Here is a 21,175-nt window from a genome sequence, read left to right on the forward strand (position 1 = left end):
CTTTCTGTTATTATGTGCAGGCATTCAATCACCAGTAAATGTGCCAGTCATAGACGCAGTATGCAATTTTGTAATTTTTGAACTGGAATATAATGAACGTGATTTGGAATGAGCCAAGTGACAAAAAGTCATTTTCAGCACATTAACTGACATTTCATTAACTTGAGATCTGCATTGTGGGATTAATTTGAATATTTTTCTTATATTTAAGACAAATCCTGATAAGCTTTTCAGAGAGGAAGACAATCTAGAAGAAGATTACTGACCATAAAAGGTGAGTGTGTCAATACAGTAATGCTTATTATACCTGAATATCAATTTGCTACTGATGCTTACTGTATTTCTTATTTCACACTTTTCTCAGGGGGAAACAAACAGCTCCAAGTTTGATCCATCTACTTTAGACTGGAAGTCTCTGGAAAATCATTAATGTAATTCTGTATTTTCCCAGAAAACCCAAAGTTCTGTGCAGCACAATAAATTTCTATTAAATAATTCACTTTGGCAAAGTTCTTTATTAGATGTTTTGTTACAGCGAGGAGCAGACTCCTGAAAAAAGTCAGATAATTTCTGTTTAATATACAAGAAGCACTTAAGTACAAATAAAAAGCACTTGGAAAAATTGCACCCTACAGCGTGTTTTGCTGGAGGAGATTGCAGCGACTGTGGCCAAACACACAGAAATTATTTTTTGCCAAATCACTTTGTTGTTATTTCCCAGGTGAAATCTAAGGCTCAAACAGGAAGGGGAAATTGGACTGACCCTGGAGAAACATAAAAAATAATATTTAGAATCACATCCTGCGTATGAAATGACAATGATAATGTAACACATATCAAAGTTTGTTCATTTGTGTGAAAGTATGAAGGCTATAAAGGCTGTGTGTCATCATATAAAGTCATACCTCATCGACCCCAGGACCAGAGGTGTCACCACGAGGATCAGGAGGAATGGTAGTGGACTCTTTCTGTGTCCCCATTGGCCATGTCTGATATAGATCACAGTAAGACAAAGTTAACACATAGCAGTCAGACCAAACTGATGCAAAATCCTCACATTTCTTGCATCATTAATTGAATTATAAAAAATAAGTGATGGTCATAATTCACTCACTTTCTCTGTTTGTACCTTTGTCTGGGAACCCTGCTGCAGTGGGATGAAATGCATATCAATTAGATTCCAAAAATAATTTACCCATGTATTAAGTATATACTATATTATATAGTATATACATATATATATTATTTATCAACTAAGTGTATTGTATTTCAAATTTTTAAATTTGAAGATTAACCCCATCTTGTTTTTGAAGGAGTTTTCAGACAATAGACAATAAAAACTAAACTTGAATAAATATACAACAACAAAACAATCAGTAACACTTATTTTATGCAAATTTTCTGGAAATTTTCTGAGGAATTTTCAGGAATTTAATGATTAATTTGTAGAACATTTTACAGAGGGTGTTACAGTGTGGTACAAATTGTAAGAAAAAACATTAATGTTAAGTTGGTTTAGCTGTTAAGTGCTGATTCATTAATGATTCATTGATTAACTTGCAAAAATTCTTGATAAATTAGACTCTTAACTCTTTAACTGACAGAAAATGCTTAGTTTTCAATGTGTACTTTTGTATGTCAAACACTATATTAGCATTTTAGGTGGTTTCAGTATAATTTCCTGAAAGTAGCTGCTCTGTAACTGTTAATTCTTGGAACATTTCTTTGAAAGGGTTATGCAATTTGGCAGTATAGTATAAAAAGTATAGTTTTTGAGAAACAACCTAATATGCTGATATGTAATTCGACAAACAAGACTACTCACTGAAAATTAAGATTTTTCTGTCAGTCAAAGAGTTAAGAGTCTAATTTATTAAGAATATTTGCTACTACTTTACCTACTTTAACTACTTATGAACCCAAATATAATGAATCAGCACTTAACAACTAACCAAGTCAACACTTTTATCTGTTTTTTTCTCCAAATTGCACTACCCTCTCTGTAAAATGTCCTAAAAGTCAACCTTTCCTTTCCAGAAAATCAATATAAAATGAAAGGACCTGTAAAATAAAGCCTTACTAAAAAATCACTATAAAATAATATTAAAACACACATAAGCAACACAAAATCATACCTATTACATCTCTATTACAGGTAGTGTCAGTAATACGGAGAGATGACAAAAAATACACATATCAATACACAGCTTATGGTTTTTCATCAATTATTCAACACCCAAAAGGAACAGGGGGGACAAGACTTAAGCAGCCCACCGTTAAGCCAGACAGACTGCATGTGGTCAAAATGACAGACAGTCATCATTACATCACAGTGACCACGTCCATACAGTCATGAATCAACATTTGCAGATATGTTATTATCACTAAGTCTCGACCTCAGTCACCACAGTCTGCTGGATCAGTTCTTAAACTTTATTTAAAGCTTCTGCTAGGCACAGTAGTTTGACGTTTTCATAGTGGATGTTCCCCGTGTCTTTAAACATTCAGAATACAATAAATGTTTATATTTTACCAATGAGCACAAAGAAACCCTCTTTTCTTTACTTCATGTCATCTTGCATGTCTCACCTGCAGAGGGAGCTGTGGCCTCTGTGTAGTTTTCTCCAGGTTCTGCTGAGCCACCTGACCGTTGTTGGGCTGCAGCACCACATTATTCCTCTGCTGGGGGTAGCCGTAAGAAGGCACAAAGTATTGGAAGCCCTGTAGATGACAGAATCCATTAAAATCTGCAGAGGGCACTTAAATAGAGACATTGATATTTTTATTGAGGTCAATATGTTTGACTTCATACCTGCTGTCTGGGAAACTGAGGAAATCCATAAGCACGGTAGTGGAACTGTGGAAACGTCTGTAGGAGATTCAAAACAATGACACATTTCTCCATATTACTATGAGGAGCCTTGCAGCAGCTCTAATGATTAAACAAAATAATTGCACCACTCGATCACTGTAGTGTACCTGCACAGGGTTTTGGGCCTGCTGGGGGCCATTAGGATTGTTGGGGTCCTGTGGAGGCCCGAGCTGCTCCTGCTGACCGTTGGGGAGAAGCGCAGGTGTCAGCTGGTTGCCGCCCTGTGCGGGAAAAAGCAGCTGGGGTCCCTGGCCGCCGAACGGACCAGCCACTTGAGGGTTCAAGTTCACCACCTGTGGAGTGAGAAGCACCTCAGGCTGCTGCTGCTGCAGCACAAACTGTGGTAATAGTGAAGATGCCTGGAGAGTGAGAAGGGATTTGGTTCGGTTTTTATATATTTTTTAGGCTTTTTACCATAATCTGACAGAGGAAGACACATAATATTGGTTTTGATAAATTCAATAACTGGAGGTAGTAAATGGATAAGTGATGGTTAGCCTGAAGCATCACAGTAGCAGAAGAGTTTTGAGCACTGCCTGTACCTGTGCTTGTCCAAGAGCTGCAAGAGTTAGTCCATTCAGTCCCAGGATCTGAACACACAAAAGTGTTGGATTAGATTTGGAACTATTGTTCCTAAATGACAAAGATTTGACTTGTCATCCAAAAGACTTTAAAGCAGCTTTATTTACTTCATTGCTGTTGCTTGCAAGAATTCCAATCTGCAACTGTAAAACAAAAAGAACAACACTTTGTCTCTCTTATTTTTCATTATATGAGCTATACAGTAAAGCAACATAGAGATGTAACTCACTGGAAGAGGAAAGCTTGTCCTGAAAAGACAGATCAACAGAAGGGCAGTCTGCAGCTTCATGATGTCCTACATTGTGTAAAAAGATGAGGCAGGTCTTTCAAAAAAACATCCAGTATTTTAAAACATTTTTGTCAGTCTTGTTAAAAAAAAAAAAACTTCAATCTTTATTAACCATGCAAGTCAAGAGTGAAACTCTCGCTGAATGTAAGTGTTACAAAATTGTCTTACCTTTTCTCTGGTACAGTTTTCGCTTTCTGTGTGTTTCCTCACCTTGTCCGCATCCCTTTTAAATTCTCTACATGGTCCACCTCCAACCCATCCAGACAATTTGTGGTCAGTGTGACAGACATTTCTCATGGTGTTAGAATCAACAGACTCAGACACTTACAACATGCGTCAGGTAAGTATGTTATTAGGTGTAAATCATGTCTCCGAAACACTATTACATGGTCTGGTCAAGTGTCTGAATTTATTATTGTATAGGCTTATAGTGAACTTTTTATGGACTGTTTTGCTTTTATAAGCCACAACTGAATGACTTTCAGTTTCTGGTGTATTAAGTAAAGTTTATGTTGATGTGTTAAAAGTCTTGCGCTTCAGTATGTAATTACAGACATTAAGACAACAGGAATTTTGGCATGTCATGAGAAAAAAAAGGAAAACAGGAGCCGGGAGCTTATAATCAGACATTTGTCACAAGTTGTTCATCGTGCTCAGACTGGTGTTGAGATCTCGTTGGTAAATTATGCCTATCAATGGTTGAGATTTACGTTGAGCAAGAAAGCTGGAAAAGCAAACCAGCAATGTGTTTTTGTGAGTCAATCTGGAGAAGTTGAGCTGCATGTTTATTAGTTTAAATGTTTTAGACTGACATTTGAAATAATACACATGACTAAGTCAGATGTTTTATTGCAGTGCGTTTTTTTGATACACCCATGCACTTTTGGTTTTTTTTGATCCTCAAAGTTTTCATGTTTTTTGTGCTCAGCTTTAATTTTTTAAGGTTGAAATTACAATTGCTGTATACATACATATGTGTGTGTGTGTGTGTTAATGTGTTACAGTATATGTACAGTATGTATCTGTATAAAGTATATTTACTGTATACTGTAAAATGCAAGTGAAATACTGTAATACGAAGCATTACAGTAAGTATAAAGTATTATAGTACAGTGCACATTGTTGGATTACATACCCGATCTGTCCACGAAATGTTTGAATGATTGAGGACATGGTTGTTCTCCCAACATGTGGCTGCATCCTTCGACCAGCCTCGGCCATTGTAAGGCCATGATTGAGAACGTGGTCCACATATGTGGCCCTTATGAATTTCATCAGTGCCTATGTCCTTGGCCTCTTCTACCTCTTCCTCTATTTGGCCTCACTACCCTTCTCCATGCAGCCTTACTCCTCTTCTTCATCCCGACTGTTGACCTTGGACATTTCCTTGTTCACTTCCATTGTCAAAAATTGTAACACTGTGTTGTGCTCTGTCTATTTGAAGGTTCATGATATGTACCTCTGAGTTATTTTAGAGAACTGGTTGATCATTGGTTGATCTAACACTTCACACATTCCCCCTTCATTAGTGAAAGTCAAGATTCACCTGAGAGCAATTAATCAATTCAGGACAAATTTACATAAAAAGTCTAATAGAAATGTGTAGAAAATATGCTTGATATATTATGACAACTGGTTCAACCATTTTGCATGTGATGACTGATGCAATGAACTCATGCCTAGACATTTTGGGGGGAGGGGGTGGTAAGACTATTCTACAGAGAACCAGTATAATACATTTTGATCAACATGACATAAGCCATTGATAATGTAGGAAACGGCGGACAACTGTACATAATAATTTGCATGAATGTGCCAAAGCATTCGCAATTTATTCAAAAGAATGAGAAATTGCTTTTATGATGTGCACAAGTGACTAGACGATGTGGAGGTTGAACAAGTAGTTTTGAGAATTTGAATTCTGATCTGTGAAATGTACCAAAGTGACTGAGAAGAACTATAAACTTCAACTTTACCTTGTTTTTAAATGTGCCCAATAGGCCTTTTTCACAGCCGACCTTTTGACCCTTCATAGTGAAGCACAAGTGTTGCTAATAACATTAACAACGTCTCAGTTGTGTTCAAGTGTCTCAGTAAGTCATGACAGTGAGCCAGCAAGTCCAACTCTGACACTGAGGCAGCTTAAATTCAAAATTCAGCCATCAGTAACAATATTGTTTACACCTGTGCTTTTCTTACTGTGACATGTCAGAATTATAATTTTTTATGACGCATCAGCAGAGGTCACATCTGGGTCAGTGATGTACTCTAAGTCCACCAGCATGTTTCATCAATCAGAATTATTGATGCAGAAACCAAAAGCTCGTCTTATTGCAGGCCTTGAACAAAACTAGGAGGGTTTCAGGTTTCACTCAGCGCAGTGAACCAACTGACCTCTTTTTATTCTGCTTCATGACACATTAGTTGTGGTTTCATGTTATTTCATTATACTGCATATGACTTTATTGTTTGTTATCCATTAGATGGCAGCAGAGATCTACTGTCAATTGCATTCAGAGCGTAGTTTGCTGATGAAAATGATCTGTTGTGAAATCAGAATTCTACAAAATAAGCTTACGTTTAAAGTAGATTTAATTTTATTATAAAGCAAACACAAGAAAATACATGATTTGGTTTTAACTGAGATTAATGCCACAGCTCAGTTTCTATATAATACATCACAAAGTGCATAAAACACGCAGCATCCATGGTCATTTGTGAAAGGCAAAATCATTTAAGGCAGGTTTATTATCATATTGTATAGTTCTTGTATATTTCATTAAAAGCTGTTGTTAACAGTGGCATCTTAATTATTATGATCATCATCACAGGGAGTTGTTGTCGTTTCAGGAGGAGCTGGAATCTGAGGAAATGAAAAGGTAACGTGAGTGAATGATTGAAACCTTTAAGAGAATTTGAAAAGGCTCAAAAACACACAGAAAAACTTTACACAGTGTTGATGATGTTTGCAATCTCATACACTGAAACTTCTTTCTTTATATTTGTAAATTACTCATTGTTACCTGAGTATCCACAGTGGTCTTCAACGTGTTTTCCTGTTTCATAAGCTGACGCTGGAGATCCAAAGAACAACAATTAGAAAATGTATTTTTCATCAATAGTCACATACAGTTGATGTAAAAGTTAAATTAGTAAATGACTTGTTTCCTACCCTGAATCGTTGGAGCAGATCAGGCTGGGGGGGTTGCCCGGCGCCACCTGTGAGCGCCTAAATAAAGACAGCAAGACAGCAGGATTTGTTAAATTTTTTACTAATCATAATGTAACGTAATAAAAGGATGCTGTGGACTGAAAGTCAGTGATAGAGATGATGAGTGATTACCATCAGAGTTTGCTGGACAGGATTCATTGGTGCCATTTGAGGGACTCCAGTAAAAGGAAGTTGCTGGTAAATAAACAGACAGAAATCAGATATTTCACTCATTAAACCTGAAACAATGTCAAAGGAGCTGTGATGTTTTTTAGCACAACTACTCTATGTGCCACACTAACCATGTTGATTGCAGGTACAGGGAACATATTTGGAATGGGGGCACCAAAAGCAGGAAGACCAGGAACAAACTTGGAGAGGAAGACAGAAGATTACAACTTTAATTCTTCTTATCAGGATTATTGTATTTCAGTATTACTGCAAAAAGTTTACATGAAAAGTCTAGATCAGGTATTTCTTACATATTGTTGTATAATGATAATATAATCAGTGCTGGATAACATAACAGCAATCTGAATTCAGACCACTGAGCTTAAAATAATGCCATGTGCTCATGATGAAGACATCAGAAACCAACAAGTCAGTTAACAGGAGAGCACCATCTTGTGGTGTGTTTGGAAAGCACATTTGTTCTCACAATGCCAAAGTGTCATTTGTATTTCTGTCTACAAAAATGTTTTTGCAGCCAGTTTTAATCTTACTTTTAGTTTTTAGTTCATTAGAAACTGAAATAAGACTTTTTTATTTATTTATGTATTTCACACAATAAACATAATACAGTAGTGAATGACATGATTTCCATTTACACTGAGCTGAAGTCATGAAAAATAATAACCTGATGGACTAACCTGAGCAAACTGGGGCTGCCCAATCAAACCTGCCCCACCACCAGCTACCACGGGTGGGTTCAGGCCTCCAGCCATCAGCCCAGGGTTTCCCAATCCTCCTCTGTTCATACCTCCCAGAAGTCCTCCTCCGTTCATACCTCCCAGCAATCCTCCTCCGTTCATACCTCCCAGCAATCCTCCTCCATTCAAAGCTGCCATCATCCGCTGTTTCTGTGGAGTGGAAAGTGTGTTATGTGTTATTTATATATTAAAATATAGTATTGCACTGATCACACATAGATTAGTCTGAATTTTTCTTACCTTGCCTGCATTGACCTGCAATAAGCAAAGGGACAAGAAGTTAAATTCACTGCTTTGTATGTAAGATAGATAGATAGATAGATAGATAGATAGATAGATAGATAGATAGATAGATAGATAGATAGATAGATAGATAAACAAGTACACTCACATAACAGACGGTGGCTACAAATGTTGTGAGAAGAAGAAGCCTCATCTTGCCGTCTGAAACGTAAAATAACGAAAGATGCATTTTGCTTCAAAAATATCTACACATATATGCATGATTTCAGTTAGAACTAGATCTAATCCTGTAGTGTATATACATAATTCTGACCAAATTATATAAAAACTCTTGAGAAAGTTGCATCCCATACCTTATATTGCCTGTTCTTGCTTCAAACGTTATGTGCCAAGGTGGACTATGGTTGCTCTCTGACTTTAGACAGCTTTTATCAGTGCCAGAGATTATTATGAGCCAATTAGAGAGGAGAAGACTGACTTGTTCACAAACTATATTTGTCACCTGCATGTCATGGGAACCTGCGGTATGACATCTTCTTTTCTCCTTTTACGACGAGATTCAAAGAAATGCATCATAGTGAGCTATCTCTTTTCAAAGATGCTTCATTCTGTTCAGCCATTTATCATATTGTTCTCGATACAGCTAGGTGACCACAAACAATAACAGAATGATTCAGTGTCTTGGGGTTTCTAGAGGGCACTTATTTAAATCTAGTATGAACCATCTAAATGTTGTGGGTTGTGGTACCGGGAGACAAACAACTGACATCATCGTCAAGTGCTTTTGATGATCAAACTATGAATAACAGCTGTCCGCTCTTAAATTTAATTAAAATATTTTACCTAGCATGCAGCAAACTGTCTGGGCTGAAGAAAAGATTCTGAGATCAGGAAAACAGCATCATGTCTTGCTGTGAATTTCATGTTTCCTGCTGCCTCAGGCATGACCGGAGGCCCAACTGTAATCTGTCTCGGGTTTACATTGTTGATAACAGACTCAAGCAGATTTTGTTACTGTCACCAGCCCTAAAATAACTACACATATCCTGCTACCAACTCAACTATGAAGACTACGAAGGCAACAACTCCAGACATCTTTTAATTAAAAGTAAAAACCTCTGGTATTACTGATAGACAGCCACAGATATGTGTCTGTCATGTTTCATCGGCATGTTTTCTCAAGATGTTTGGAGCCATTACATTCATTCCCAGTGTGGTTGGCTGAGTATGTTATCACATATTGAGGGTGTCTGGGGAAAAAAGGGTTTTTCTTTGCCGCTGACACGCACCGTACAGCCAACCAGGTAGACACCCTCTGTAGTAGTCTGGTCTGAGGTTTTATGCTAATTACACACTGTCATGCAGTTCAAATTAAGAAAGATTTTCTTCCTGTTTGCAGTTTCTTGTCAAGACAAATGACACTTCTTAATGTCTAAATATGTGCTTTTTTACATGTCTGATTCATTTTATAGAGGACTTTGGGGTCTTTTATTTCATTATGTCAAAGGCTTTATAAATAGGAATATGTTCCTTTTGACATGTGAGTAATGTGTTTAGGATGTTTTTCATATTTAGAGACCTAAATTACCACGTTACAAGCAGTGCAGTGTAAACAGAAATGTGTACATATTTGTACCACAATCTCATACAAAAATAACTGCCTTCAGAGGAGCCACACCCATGACGCTGGCTACTGTTGCTCAGTGTTTTGCTTCTTTTAAGCTTCAGATCATGTGGAATCAAACATGTAATGTACTGATGTAAAAGACTGAAGAAAGATTCAATGAATGACTTCAACCATTTATTGGTGATTAGATATGATGACAATGATTCACAAAGATAACACACATGCATGAACAGTTAGTAATGAGACAGGATCAGAACTGAAGAATGAATCATGAGATATCTGTGATGTCTGACAGCTGTGTGGTCTCATTTTGCTTGATTGTCCTCAGTCTCCATTCCAGAGCATTCTTCCTCTTCTTCAGCTGCCTTCACCTTCATCACCGGAGACTGTGTCCTCCTGAGGCGAGCTGCCACTGAACGCTGGAACCTCGCTCTGCCAGCCGCCCTTCCACCAGCAGCGCCTGGCTGTTGCTGGTTGTTCAGTCCGGGTACCAAGATCAGCTGCACTTGGCCGGGAGTCAACAAGGCACCCTGTGGGTTTCCTGCAGCATTTCTCTGTGGCAGCACAGCAAACAGCATGACCGGCCCACCCCCGGCAACCTGAGCCACCTGCCCCTGTGGATTCACATTGGCTCCAACTGCATGACCCACAAGAAATGGCCCACCTTGTTGGAGAGCTCCAGTAGGAATCAGCTGCTGCACAGGTGCCTGACCTATTTGGTTCCTGACTGGCTGGATGAAAAATGACCCATCAAGTTGGACTAACTGTGCCAAAAGGGGTTCACCATTCAGTGGGACCCCATTTTGAGCACCAGGGTTGGCATTGTTGCCACCTGCTGCCCCATTATTATTCACTCCTGCATTGGTGAGTGCCTCCGCACTCCCTGAAGACACACCACCCTCCACCACAACAGCCAAAGTCTGAAGGATCACCCACAGTATGCAAAACATGTTTGATCTCATGTAACAGCAGACGGTCGACAGGTGAAGAGCCGTCCCTCTCTTCGCTTATATAGAGAGCGTCAGATTCAACCATCTCTAAGACAGGTCCAATCAGAGTCCAGTGCTTTATCTCAGAACAACAAGTCACTGTAATCATCATGACCGTGCTGCTAGGCTATTTTTTGCTTTGTTGCCATACAGAGGGCCATTATTCAGGATTATGTGGCTAACCCAAACCAGGTATCAGTGACTTGCATTTTCAAAACCATTGTTGCAAGTGTCATATTTTCATTTTTCTTCATGTCATGGTGACATCAGGGAGACCGACCCGCGAATAAAACATGATATTAAAGCACAAACTGATGTTTCCCAGGGCCTTTTGGGGGTCTATGGGATCCACCAATATGATGTAATAACTTTATTTCAGGACTGTAGAGAAACACAGGTCATAACCATCATTAACAGCAGGGTGCACTAACATATTCTATGTCATTATACTGTGAATCCATTGCTTTCCATAGAGCTTTAATTAGAGCTATAATGAAACACAAGATGCAAAGACAAACATTTACAGCAATCGCAACAAAAGTAAGCAACACAGTTATTGTTTTACATTTTCTAGTGTAACACAGGGGTCTGAAATTATCCATTTAACTTTTATTTAAAGAGTAATTCTGCACTAAATCACTCTAACATACATGAACAGTTCATGTGAAGCCTGGTACTGTATACTGTACAATACTATTTCAACTAATGAGCTGTTGTAAACTTTTCCCCAGTTTGGAATGCTTTAGAAAACAGATTTTATATAAAACTGGCTAAACATAACTCTTTCTGATATTCTATTTTTTTTTCTACCAGCTGCGTCTAAATTATAGAACAGGATCAAATGTCCAAGCTTAGCCTGACATAAAGAAACACCAATGACCACCAACACTCGCCCTCTATAGCAGGAGGTAAAAATGAATTTCTTTCATCTGTACCAGTAACACAGAGGCTTCTGTCTCAAGCTGCCCTGTTGGAGCAGCTTCCACAAGCTGGTGTAATGGATGAGGTACAAAATGAACTTTAGAATAGCAGGTTGACATCGATATCATCTGTGGAGAAAACAGATAGTAGGCATTAATGGGATCAGAAATAACTGACAGCATTTTATGATACAGTTTGCTAGGCTACAGAAATGCATTATCATTAAAACTGACAGATACAAATAAATTATGGATTAATTAGTCATGTATTTTCACTGAAAATCCATTACAGAAACAAATTGCTAGTATTTAATGCTACATTATTACTGGAATGGAACATTTATCGAACATAATTGTGAGAAAAAAGAGGTTTTAAATTGCTGCTATCAGTTAAAATAATGACACATTAAAATAAAGAATGTGCCTAAATAGTTAACTAAGTATATATTTTATGTGAGGATATAGAGAGTCTCAATCAGAATGTTTTGTCAACAAGTAAATGTTAAAGCCATCTTTTCTCAATGCACAAAAAAGTTTTAGTGTTGTAACAATTTGTTTATCAGTGTATGTTTGAGTTGGTAAAATGCTGCTTGTCTTACCATCCTTGATACCAAAACAGGAAGTCCATTCTGTAAAGGACACCTGCTTGTCCTTGTCAGCATCACACTCCTGGAAGAAGCGGGAGGTGCAGTGCTCCATTGGCACCAGAGGGACCCTGAGAGGTGCCAGCTCTGAGTGGGACAGGAATCTGCATACAAGAAAAAAAAAGAAACATCATGTTTTGATCAGTGTACATAAATACACAGTGTGTGTGCATCATGATACTGATATGGCTTATAATAGGTTTCTTGATATACTGGACTTGTATTGGCTTTTTGTAAAATGATTAGTCAGTCCTGCTGTCTGAAAAGACACAAAAAAACCTATACACTGCATTCTTGTTCCCAGTTGTACTTTTATCCTACATGCACCTGACAATGTTTCAACCTCAAATACCAGCAATCAAAAAGTTTCCATGTACGTGTAGCATGCAAGAAGACCTGAGAACAAGATAGCAGTGTGTGGGCATTTTACATCGTATTATTGGTAAAATCATTCAAGGATGTGCCAGTGCCCCCTGATGATTACCTAATCCTGTTGTCCACCTCCAATATGACAGATGCAATTTCACTTTCTTTGCACATGTTATTATTCTAATATATTTAATTGTTGACAGAGCTTATTGATATATCACATTCTTTGAAATAATGTATCCATGAGTGCTCTGTCAGGGGTGGCTAGGTTGTCCTGTCTTGTGAATCATCCATCCAGTGGTCATATTATTTTTCCATCATCACTAAAGCCTGTGCAAAATCTAATCCACGGATGTACAATCGGAATCTCCCATTATCTGTTCTATGGCAGGTTTATAATACCAACAGGAAAAAAGGGATGTTTTGGTTAATAGCTAAAAAATATATCATCAGAATGGGTTCCACATGTGATATTTCAGATACCTTTCACAAGGATTAATATTGAAGTCAGTGATTTTGTTGAAACTTTATATGGTAACCATTCTATGAGGGTTTTTTGGATGTTATTCAGCATAATGCTTGAGCAAATGGAAACACAATGCATTCAAATAACATGTACCTGTCAGAAGGGTGTTGGTCCAGTTGAGCAAACTGCCAGTGCACTGGGTAGATGTACATGTTATAGTTCTTCTCAAAGTCCTGTGCAAGCAGCTCAACAGAGTGATCGCCTGCATGAAGACGCCTCTCACTCTCAAAGATTTTCTTCACCTACAGAATACAGTCGGTACAGTTTGGTTGATTTTTATTACCTAAAACACTACAATGTTGACAACATACATTTTATACAGTTGTTTCTTTACCCAAATGTGCTATGTGACTGACTGACTCATTGATTCATTGATTGATTGGATTTCTACAACAAAATGTGGACAAATAATACAGTATGTTTGCTTTAAGCTGTAGAAAATATACAGTTTTAAGATTTATTAAAAGCAGTGTTTCTCTTAATCTTGGGGTTACTTCGATTGATGTATTTAATTATGGATAAAAGCATTTGAAATGTATAATCATTTCTCTAAAACTCATGTGGAACTGTCCCTATGCTCATAAACAAAAGTACAAAGTCATACTCAGATTAACAAGACACCATGACAGCTCTTTGATGTTTAAATATATTTCTCATATTCATTTTGAGCCATTCAACTTACTCTGAAACGTTGTTTAGGAGTGAGGAAGCCAGGAGACATGGAGTCATGTTCATATAGCTGCAGCAGCACGTTTTTCAGCCAATCCCTCATTCGTAGAGGGAACTGGACCAGCTCAGTATCCACGCATGGAAGTATTACTGATAGAGAAAGAGTAGGGTTAAATACATTTTTTCCTGCATTATACTTAATTTACAAATGTTGGTGTTAATATATATTCTATGCTGCAGTTAACGCTCACATTTGCATGGCCCGGTGTAGTCCAGATGAAGTCTGTGTCCTTTCTTGGTGCCCTCCAGGTTGCATTTGGTAGCAAAGAGCTCACACGATGTATCATATGTTTTGTTGTCTGTCCCACAGACCTACAGAAATTGAACAATAATCAATGGTGCAACAGACAGATACCATACAGCAGCTTTTGAAAAGGATTCCAGGTCATTCATACTTACATTATCAAATTCATTCACACTGGGAGGACACTCTGATGGTTCTTGACACATACAGCCTGGCTTATTGTCTGCATCAAGTTTACACGTCTTTCCACGTTTGCAGCGGAAGTTATCACATGGATCTAAAACAAGAAACAAACACTGCAATGACCTTTGCCCTATGTGAAGTTCAAAAACTGTCAGCGTCAATAATCTATTTATTTACAGTGTGATAACCGGACCACTACACATCATCCCCCTACATTCCACTGCCATTTGAGTTTGTAGAGTGATTAAATTCAACCTGATCTCTCTTATTCACTCCTTAAGCCTGCAGAGCTGTGTTTTGGTTGTGACTGTGAAGCAGAGTGGTGCTATTCATGCGGAAGTTTTAGCAAAATAATCCAGTCAGCAGATTCCTCTGTGAGATTGTTGGGATAGTGTATTAGTCAGTATGGTGAATGTGGCTGCAGCTGCTGAATTAACCAAACACCAACCGGCAGGGGCTTCTGGGTGATGTATGCCTCCACCAAGAGAGGGCCTGGAACTTGGGTAGAGATCCACTGTGGCTCTTATCTGCACTGGATTCATACCAACTAAAGGACCCTGGAAAAGTACACAAGAGACATGTAAATAAAAAATCATAAAAAATGTTCCAACTACTACTGGCCACATCTGATTGCAGCTGTATTAACACAGCAAAAGTGATACTTCACATTTCCCTAACGAGAACGTTAAAGCTGCAATAACTGATTTTTTTTTTTTTTTTTTTTTTTTTGCCACATGGGGGCACCAGAATCAAGCTATAGCAGTATTATAAACAGTATTGTCATATTTTGTTCATATGGCTAACTTATTAGCAAAAAGTACACATCCAGCAGATACAGAGCAACATTAGAGCTTTGTTTCTGGCCTCCTGGCAAATGTAAGTGCAATATTCCTTCTCCTTCTAGCTCTGTTTTTGGTCTCCACCAACTCATGGGGGATATGTGGATCTTTATAAGGCTTTCCCTAACTATTATTTTCATTAGCGATTAATCTGTTGATTATTTTCTCAATTATTTGATTAGTCTTTTGGTCTATAAAATGTCAGAAAATGTTGAAAACCTTCAATTACCATTTTCCAAAGCCCAAGATGCAACCTAATATGTCTTGTTTTGTCCCGACCAACGGATTATAGCTGCTTTAAAGAAAATAAATATACACATTATAAATGTTGTACCCATTTTCCTGCCCTCCTTCTCTTTGCCTTGTGGACTGTATTGTCGATGCTGCTGTCCTCAGACTCCTGAGGATCCTCTTCGCTCTGCTCCTGTCCTGATTGTGTTTCCTCCCTCTGTGGTGAGTGCTTCCTTGCCCTCTGGTTCTTCTTTTCCTTCCTTGTCTTTCCCTTGGTGTGACTTCCACTGTCATTCTTACTCTTCTCTTCCTCCTTTCCAGCCAGTCGTGACCCAGATTCAAGGTCCATGCTGCTCTTTGGTTCTTGAGAGTCCATGTCCACCTTTGGTACTTTCTTATCACCATTTCTTTCTTCAGATTTAGCCTGGGAGTCTTTGCCATGGTCGTTTTTTCCTTCTTCAAGGTCATCCTGGTCAGATGATTCCTCACTGTCCAATGCTTCTGTGTTTTGTATGCCTTGTTCATAATCATCTGCAATGGAGGGTGGGTGAGGGAGTCCTTTCTCACTGATTTCCTTGTCTTTAGCATCTGGAACATCTGTTTTTGAAATAGGCTGGTCGTCATCATTGTGGGGTTTTACCTTAGCTGAAAAAATATGTAAAGGTAAAATGCCGCTATCCGCAGCGTAGTCGAGATCGACTGGGATCTCTGAGTCTGTGCTGCCATCTGTTTCCTCCAGCAACACCCTTTCTTCTTCTTCTCTATCATCCACTTTGCTGACAGACTCTTGCTCCTTTTCTTTGGGTGACATCTTCTCCACCACCTCCTCCAGCTGATCTTCTTCCTCCAACATTTCAGCATCTTCCGCGCTCTCTTCCTTCACCTCCTCCTTCTCTGTCACTTCTTCGCTGTCTTCCTCCATTTCCAAGTTGTCACCCAACTTCTTCTCCTGCCCCTCAGCTTCCTCATCCTCAGTCATCCCCACAGCCTCACCAGACTCCTTTTTGCCTTTGTCTGCCTCCACATCTTCTTCCAGCTCTCTTTTTTCTGCTTCTTCCTCTTCTTCTGCCTCCTTCTTCAGGAGGTCTACCAGTTCCTCCTCACTCAGCAGGACTGCTGTACTTTTATCACTCCTTTCTCTCATCTCAATCTCTCCATCCTTCTTAGCATTAGCGTTGTCCTCAGAGCTCAGTTCCTCATCTTCCTGCTCCTGGCTGCTGGCCTCAAACGTGACTAAAGTGGGTAAGATCTGTGCCTTGTTGGCCTCCTCTGTGATAATGTCCTTAGTCAAGAGAAAAGCAAAAATATTCATTTCACAATATAAAATCATGTGATGTTTCAAATAAAACTTTTAAAATAATTTTAAAAGTCCTGCTCTACCTTTTCTTTGGCTTTGTGGGAAGTCTTATGCAATCCATGGTGTTTTCCATGAGGTTTGCTTTTTACCTGGATACAACAGGAATAACAAATAATGATCATCCATTAAGTGACTGACAAAACTGCAGTAAACAAAGATATTGATATGTATTTGTCTGGAAATTCTTACATGCAAAAGTTTAGTTGCTTAAGTCTACTTGTTAAGTTAAGTTTAGTTTACTTGTCAAACTAAGAAAAAACATTAATAGCATTGCTACTCACAGACAAGGCAAATGTTGCTGCCAGTAAGCAAATGAATACTAAGCAGGCCCTCATACCTGGAACATTGAAATGAATAATTTAAACATTGGAGAAAAATATTTTGCAAATTTACATATTTGTGAATCACTGCAGGGCTTAAAATCTGATAAACAGATAAAACAAACAGCTTAAAACACATTATGAACAATAAATATATTATATCCTGATTTCTAACTAGTCACAACAAAGACTTGAACTTGGCACATCTTTCAAAGTTAAAACAGACGAGTGCATCTGTATGCTGCCAACACATTCGTGACGAGCGGAGCTGCAGGATTGGCCTCCACTGTTGCCAAGGTTACAGGCCTCTGAGATGCGCCTCTCTCTCAAAAGTCACATTCAGAGCTAAAGTAAACATCAGAAGCTACCAGACTGGAAAAAGTTGACTAAGTCCACAAACTTTTTGTCTCTCTGGACGGAAACAAAACAGACATTACTGGGCCTGTCCAGTGGAACAATAGCTCTCTGGTTCGGCCCAGTAAACCCAGTATAGGTGCAGGCAGGAGGGGTATGTATAAAAATTAATAATAAGCGATAATTATCTCAATATTTTTTTATCTTTATATTTCTGAGACAATAAAACATTTCAGCTTTATATACTAGCAATATTACACAACAGGCATCAATGTATTTCTTACACTTTAATAACAATCAATTCAACTTGTTTGAGGATATTATATAATTGTATAAATTGCATTCTTATATAGATGATGCACAGGCAGGTGTAAATAAGCAACATTTTAATTTGTCTATACAGTGTATTTTTGTATATTTCAATACAGACAGCATATTAATAGTCACTACCTATTGATATGTACAAAAATCATGAAGGCATCAATGACAGTATCAGAGCATCAAAGCAAACATTCAACGATCACAAAAGGGGCTACAATACGAGCAAAACCAGTAGTCCCTGTACACACAGAAAAAAGGTTGAACTGCAAACTAGTTAGTAAACAAGATGTCACACATATCTCTTTTGGTCATTAATATATTACATGTCAAAACACTGGAAAAGTCTCCAGTAATGAGGATATTACCTGAGGCTGATAGTTGCAAGAGAAATGAGAACTCCGCACAAAATACCAGTGTGTGCCTGTGTTGAACCTGATGTGAAGATGTCCTTTTGTATTCAAGACAGCGCTCACACTGTCCTCTCAAACTGGCATGCTTCATGCACACATACACACACACACACACATACACACAATTTTGTTGGGGGTTGGAGGCGGAGGAGGGTCTTTTGGGCTATACAGATACAGAGTGAGGGAGAGAAAGACAGAAAGATAGTGCAGTGCAAAAACAAAAAAAACAAAATTCCTGAGCAGACGTAGCCTCTTAACATCCTTTTTTTTTTTTTTTTTTAAATTTTTTGCCTATTTGGCATACCTGAATGGAAAAGCTTATAACAGAAGAACTGTAAGGCCAAAATGCATGTATTAGGCTTCATTTGAAATATAACATCTTCTAGTTTCTGGAAATGTGCTTGTTTAGCATGTGGTTAAAACACAACCAAAACTACACTTCAAATATGGCTCAAAAAAGTGTTTTTTGTCCTTGTCTATAATGAGTCATATTTGAATAACAATAACTAAGACATGCTTTATGCCAGAACTATGCAAATCACCAGATACCTTCTACATCTTGTCAACCACATCTGTATAAAATTCCAGACCTCTAGGCCTAACCTTATGGGAGCTAGGGAGTTTTCAGTTTGTGGTGTCACTGGTGTCCCCGAACCTCTCCAAAACGTCTCCATGTGGCCAAATTGTGCCAATTGCTTTTATTCATTACTGTGTGATACCAAGCCACTGACAACTGGCTTAAGCGGGTCACCGGCAACCCGGTGGACGTTAAGAGGTTAATTAAATTTAGATTTGTTATAGATGAAAAGCTTGAAAGGTAAATTCATAAATGAGCTCCATTGGATGTGAGTAAACCCAGTTGGAAGGACAGGGACAGAAGGAGTGTAATAAATATTACTCCTTACCTCCTCTCTGTATCATGAATTAAAAGTAAACTTGTCAGTAAAACATGGTTTCACAGCAGGATCAATAATTTTGTTTTGCCACTAATGTCAATCTCAAGTCACATTTATGCTCACAAATCTTTGTTCTTAAAGCCACTGTGGGGGAAATATTTGTCTTCCACGGGTCATTTTCTGGTCATTTTCTATCCTGAGAGCAGTAGGTCATGACCTGTTTATTTCAGAGTAGTTCTTCTCTCCGTCTGCTGAGGTTTGCTCAGATATGCAGCTGTCTTGATAAGGCTAGCTGTCTCCCGTGGCAACCAAGGTCAAGTGGAGATATGCTGTGCTTCTGTGACGGTCAGACTGATCTCAAGGTAGCAAGTAACCTTTGTATAGACTTTGTGACTTCAGTTAACTTTAATCGGCATAGTGTCTTGTCTATAGTTCAATAATCAATAGAGGCATAGATGTGTGAAGAATAACCTTGTTTGGAGGTAGTAAGGGTAAGGATTTGGTGAAGGGTTTAAATACTATTGTCCAGAAGTAGACGGCACAATTGAGTGGCATTGCACAGTGTTTCACTTGTAACTCTGTTCTCCTTGATTGAGTTTCAATAAATGTTCCTGCGTAAGACATTCCTGGTCTGCTGATGAGTTCTTCACTTTGAGTTAACCAGCTCCAGCAATTCCTCGACAGCCACTGATAAAACCAATGACAAATGTTAATGAAGCTTAATCATTTTGACATAGTGACATAGTGAGTAAAAACATGACGGCTCATTGTCTCAAGTCAAGACGGTAGGCAGATTACTAATAGTAATTATTAGTTCACTTTTGCATCATCTGTCTTTTTAAACACATTTTAAAACACACTTATTATAAAACATTTGACACAACAATCTCACCTCCAGGCCAATTTGGCAGCTGTCCTGGAGCTTTTGATCATATGACATGATCTTCATCAGAAGGTGGAGTTTACCCATGATAGATGTTCAAATTAGCTTTTTTCTTTTTTTTCCTTTTTCTTTTTGGAGCACTCAAGGATTTTTCATCCATGTTTTGACTTAAAAGGTGAGCTTAAAAGTGGCTGTTCTGAGGCTTTCAATCACATTACAGCATCTTCATTAGTTGGCATGGAATCGCTGTTTCCAACTTCAAAAATGAACTTTGAACCTCAGCTACTACTTGTGTATCAATGACATTACGTGGCTTTTAGTACAATCAGAATATTTCCATCATGGATTACTTCAATATTATTATTAGAGAAACTGTAGTGCTACATCTAAGTCAAGCTATAGAAGTTTAGAATATTCAAGCAAAGTTCTTTACAGCTTAGGGCAAGGCACTTTATTTTGTCCCTTGAGTGTCCTGCAGATTTCTGTTCCTTCTTGATAGCTAATAACCCACAGTTGGCCCCGCTGTGGCTCATTGAACACCGAGGAGGAAAAACAACCTGCAGCACACTGGTCCTCCAGGGTCAGATTTGAGCTCCTCTGCTCTATTACCACTCTTGTAAATGTCCACTCACATTAAGAAAATCAGTAGTGCATCTGAAGCCTGGCTGAAATGGTCAATATATCATAAAAACTTAAGTAACCTTAGGTTGAATGTGCAGACATTTTTGACTGCCACAACAAGCATCAATCATGTTCTCCTTACTCCTCCCCTTTCTAAAGCAGGACCTTACAAACTGGTAGCTGTGGTTTTTGGCGAACAGCTCCAGACTAGTGAACATTCCCAGTCTAATTACATGTTTCTTTTGCAAGGTTGAAATCCAAAGTGAGGTTAAACGAGCAATTCTGTAATCTTATTTTAAGCCTGACCATATATGGATATCCAGGAAACAGTTATGAGCCCCAGGGAGGAAATCTAGAGGTCTTTATTTAGGATTTTTACTGTACATGCCCTGTTCCAAAAACAGTGAGAACACTGAGGTACAACAGGTTACAAAAATATGATTTCAGTCATTAATTGTAAGAGTATTTTCAGTGTTGTTTGCCTCATTGACAGTGACTTAGTTAGTGAAGTTTTCTGCTCCTGGTGATTGATAAAGAGAAAACAATTAGCTGCAGCAATTGGTAAACTACAGAGAGAAAAAGAAAA

The 21,175-nt window shown here is 38.3% G+C and overlaps 3 protein-coding genes across 3 annotated transcripts; all 3 read right to left on the minus strand.

Annotated features, from left to right (window-relative positions):
- Positions 1-541: 541 nt before the first annotated feature.
- Positions 542-5,245, minus strand: odam (odontogenic, ameloblast associated). Its single transcript, XM_044346221.1, has 11 exons — positions 4,879-5,245; positions 3,912-3,991; positions 3,684-3,749; positions 3,562-3,597; positions 3,415-3,462; positions 2,980-3,231; positions 2,813-2,869; positions 2,590-2,721; positions 1,115-1,147; positions 906-989; positions 542-764 (listed from the first exon to the last, which is right to left on the minus strand). The coding sequence occupies exons 1-11, from the start codon at positions 4,994-4,996 to the stop codon at positions 729-731; spliced, it is 942 nt and encodes a 313-aa protein (XP_044202156.1). The 5' UTR covers positions 4,997-5,245; the 3' UTR covers positions 542-728.
- A 1,120-nt stretch (positions 5,246-6,365) lies between these two features.
- Positions 6,366-8,506, minus strand: scpp9 (secretory calcium-binding phosphoprotein 9). The gene is made up of 9 exons (XM_044346656.1): positions 8,480-8,506; positions 8,275-8,327; positions 8,124-8,138; positions 7,824-8,033; positions 7,257-7,325; positions 7,087-7,149; positions 6,916-6,972; positions 6,767-6,817; positions 6,366-6,606 (listed from the first exon to the last, which is right to left on the minus strand). The coding sequence occupies exons 2-9, from the start codon at positions 8,317-8,319 to the stop codon at positions 6,550-6,552; spliced, it is 567 nt and encodes a 188-aa protein (XP_044202591.1). The 5' UTR covers positions 8,320-8,327; positions 8,480-8,506; the 3' UTR covers positions 6,366-6,549.
- A 1,408-nt stretch (positions 8,507-9,914) lies between these two features.
- On the minus strand, positions 9,915-18,298 carry sparcl1 (SPARC-like 1). The gene is made up of 11 exons (XM_044346961.1): positions 18,145-18,298; positions 17,066-17,121; positions 16,808-16,873; positions 15,531-16,709; positions 14,806-14,914; positions 14,330-14,451; positions 14,122-14,242; positions 13,884-14,020; positions 13,295-13,443; positions 12,262-12,410; positions 9,915-11,791 (listed from the first exon to the last, which is right to left on the minus strand). Exons 1-11 carry the CDS (start codon positions 18,278-18,280, stop codon positions 11,763-11,765), a joined length of 2,253 nt encoding a protein of 750 aa, XP_044202896.1. The 5' UTR covers positions 18,281-18,298; the 3' UTR covers positions 9,915-11,762.
- Between the last annotated feature and the right edge of the window lie 2,877 nt (positions 18,299-21,175).

This window comes from Thunnus albacares, chromosome 3 (genome assembly GCF_914725855.1).
Source record: "Thunnus albacares chromosome 3, fThuAlb1.1, whole genome shotgun sequence".
NCBI lineage: Eukaryota > Metazoa > Chordata > Actinopteri > Scombriformes > Scombridae > Thunnus > Thunnus albacares.

Coding starts and splice junctions, on each gene's coding strand:
- odam (XM_044346221.1), bottom strand. CDS start 4,996: ATGTGGACCACGTTCTCAATCATGGCCTTACAATGGCCGAGGCTGGTC. Junction 2,870..2,979: donor AGGCCCAAAACCCTGTGCAG/GTACACTACAGT, acceptor AATCTCCTACAG/ACGTTTCCACAGTTCCACTA. Junction 2,722..2,812: donor CTCAGTTTCCCAGACAGCAG/GTATGAAGTCAA, acceptor TGTCATCTACAG/GGCTTCCAATACTTTGTGCC.
- scpp9 (XM_044346656.1), bottom strand. CDS start 8,319: ATGAGGCTTCTTCTTCTCACAACATTTGTAGCCACCGTCTGTTAT. Junction 7,326..7,823: donor GGCAGCCCCAGTTTGCTCAG/GTTAGTCCATCA, acceptor TTCCTCTCCAAG/TTTGTTCCTGGTCTTCCTGC. Junction 7,150..7,256: donor CTGTACCTGCAATCAACATG/GTTAGTGTGGCA, acceptor TTTATTTACCAG/CAACTTCCTTTTACTGGAGT.
- sparcl1 (XM_044346961.1), bottom strand. CDS start 18,280: ATGAAGCATGCCAGTTTGAGAGGACAGTGTGAGCGCTGTCTTGAATAC. Junction 14,915..15,530: donor GAAGGAGGGCAGGAAAATGG/GTACAACATTTA, acceptor GTACTTTTCCAG/GGTCCTTTAGTTGGTATGAA. Junction 14,452..14,805: donor TCACCCAGAAGCCCCTGCCG/GTTGGTGTTTGG, acceptor TTCTTGTTTTAG/ATCCATGTGATAACTTCCGC.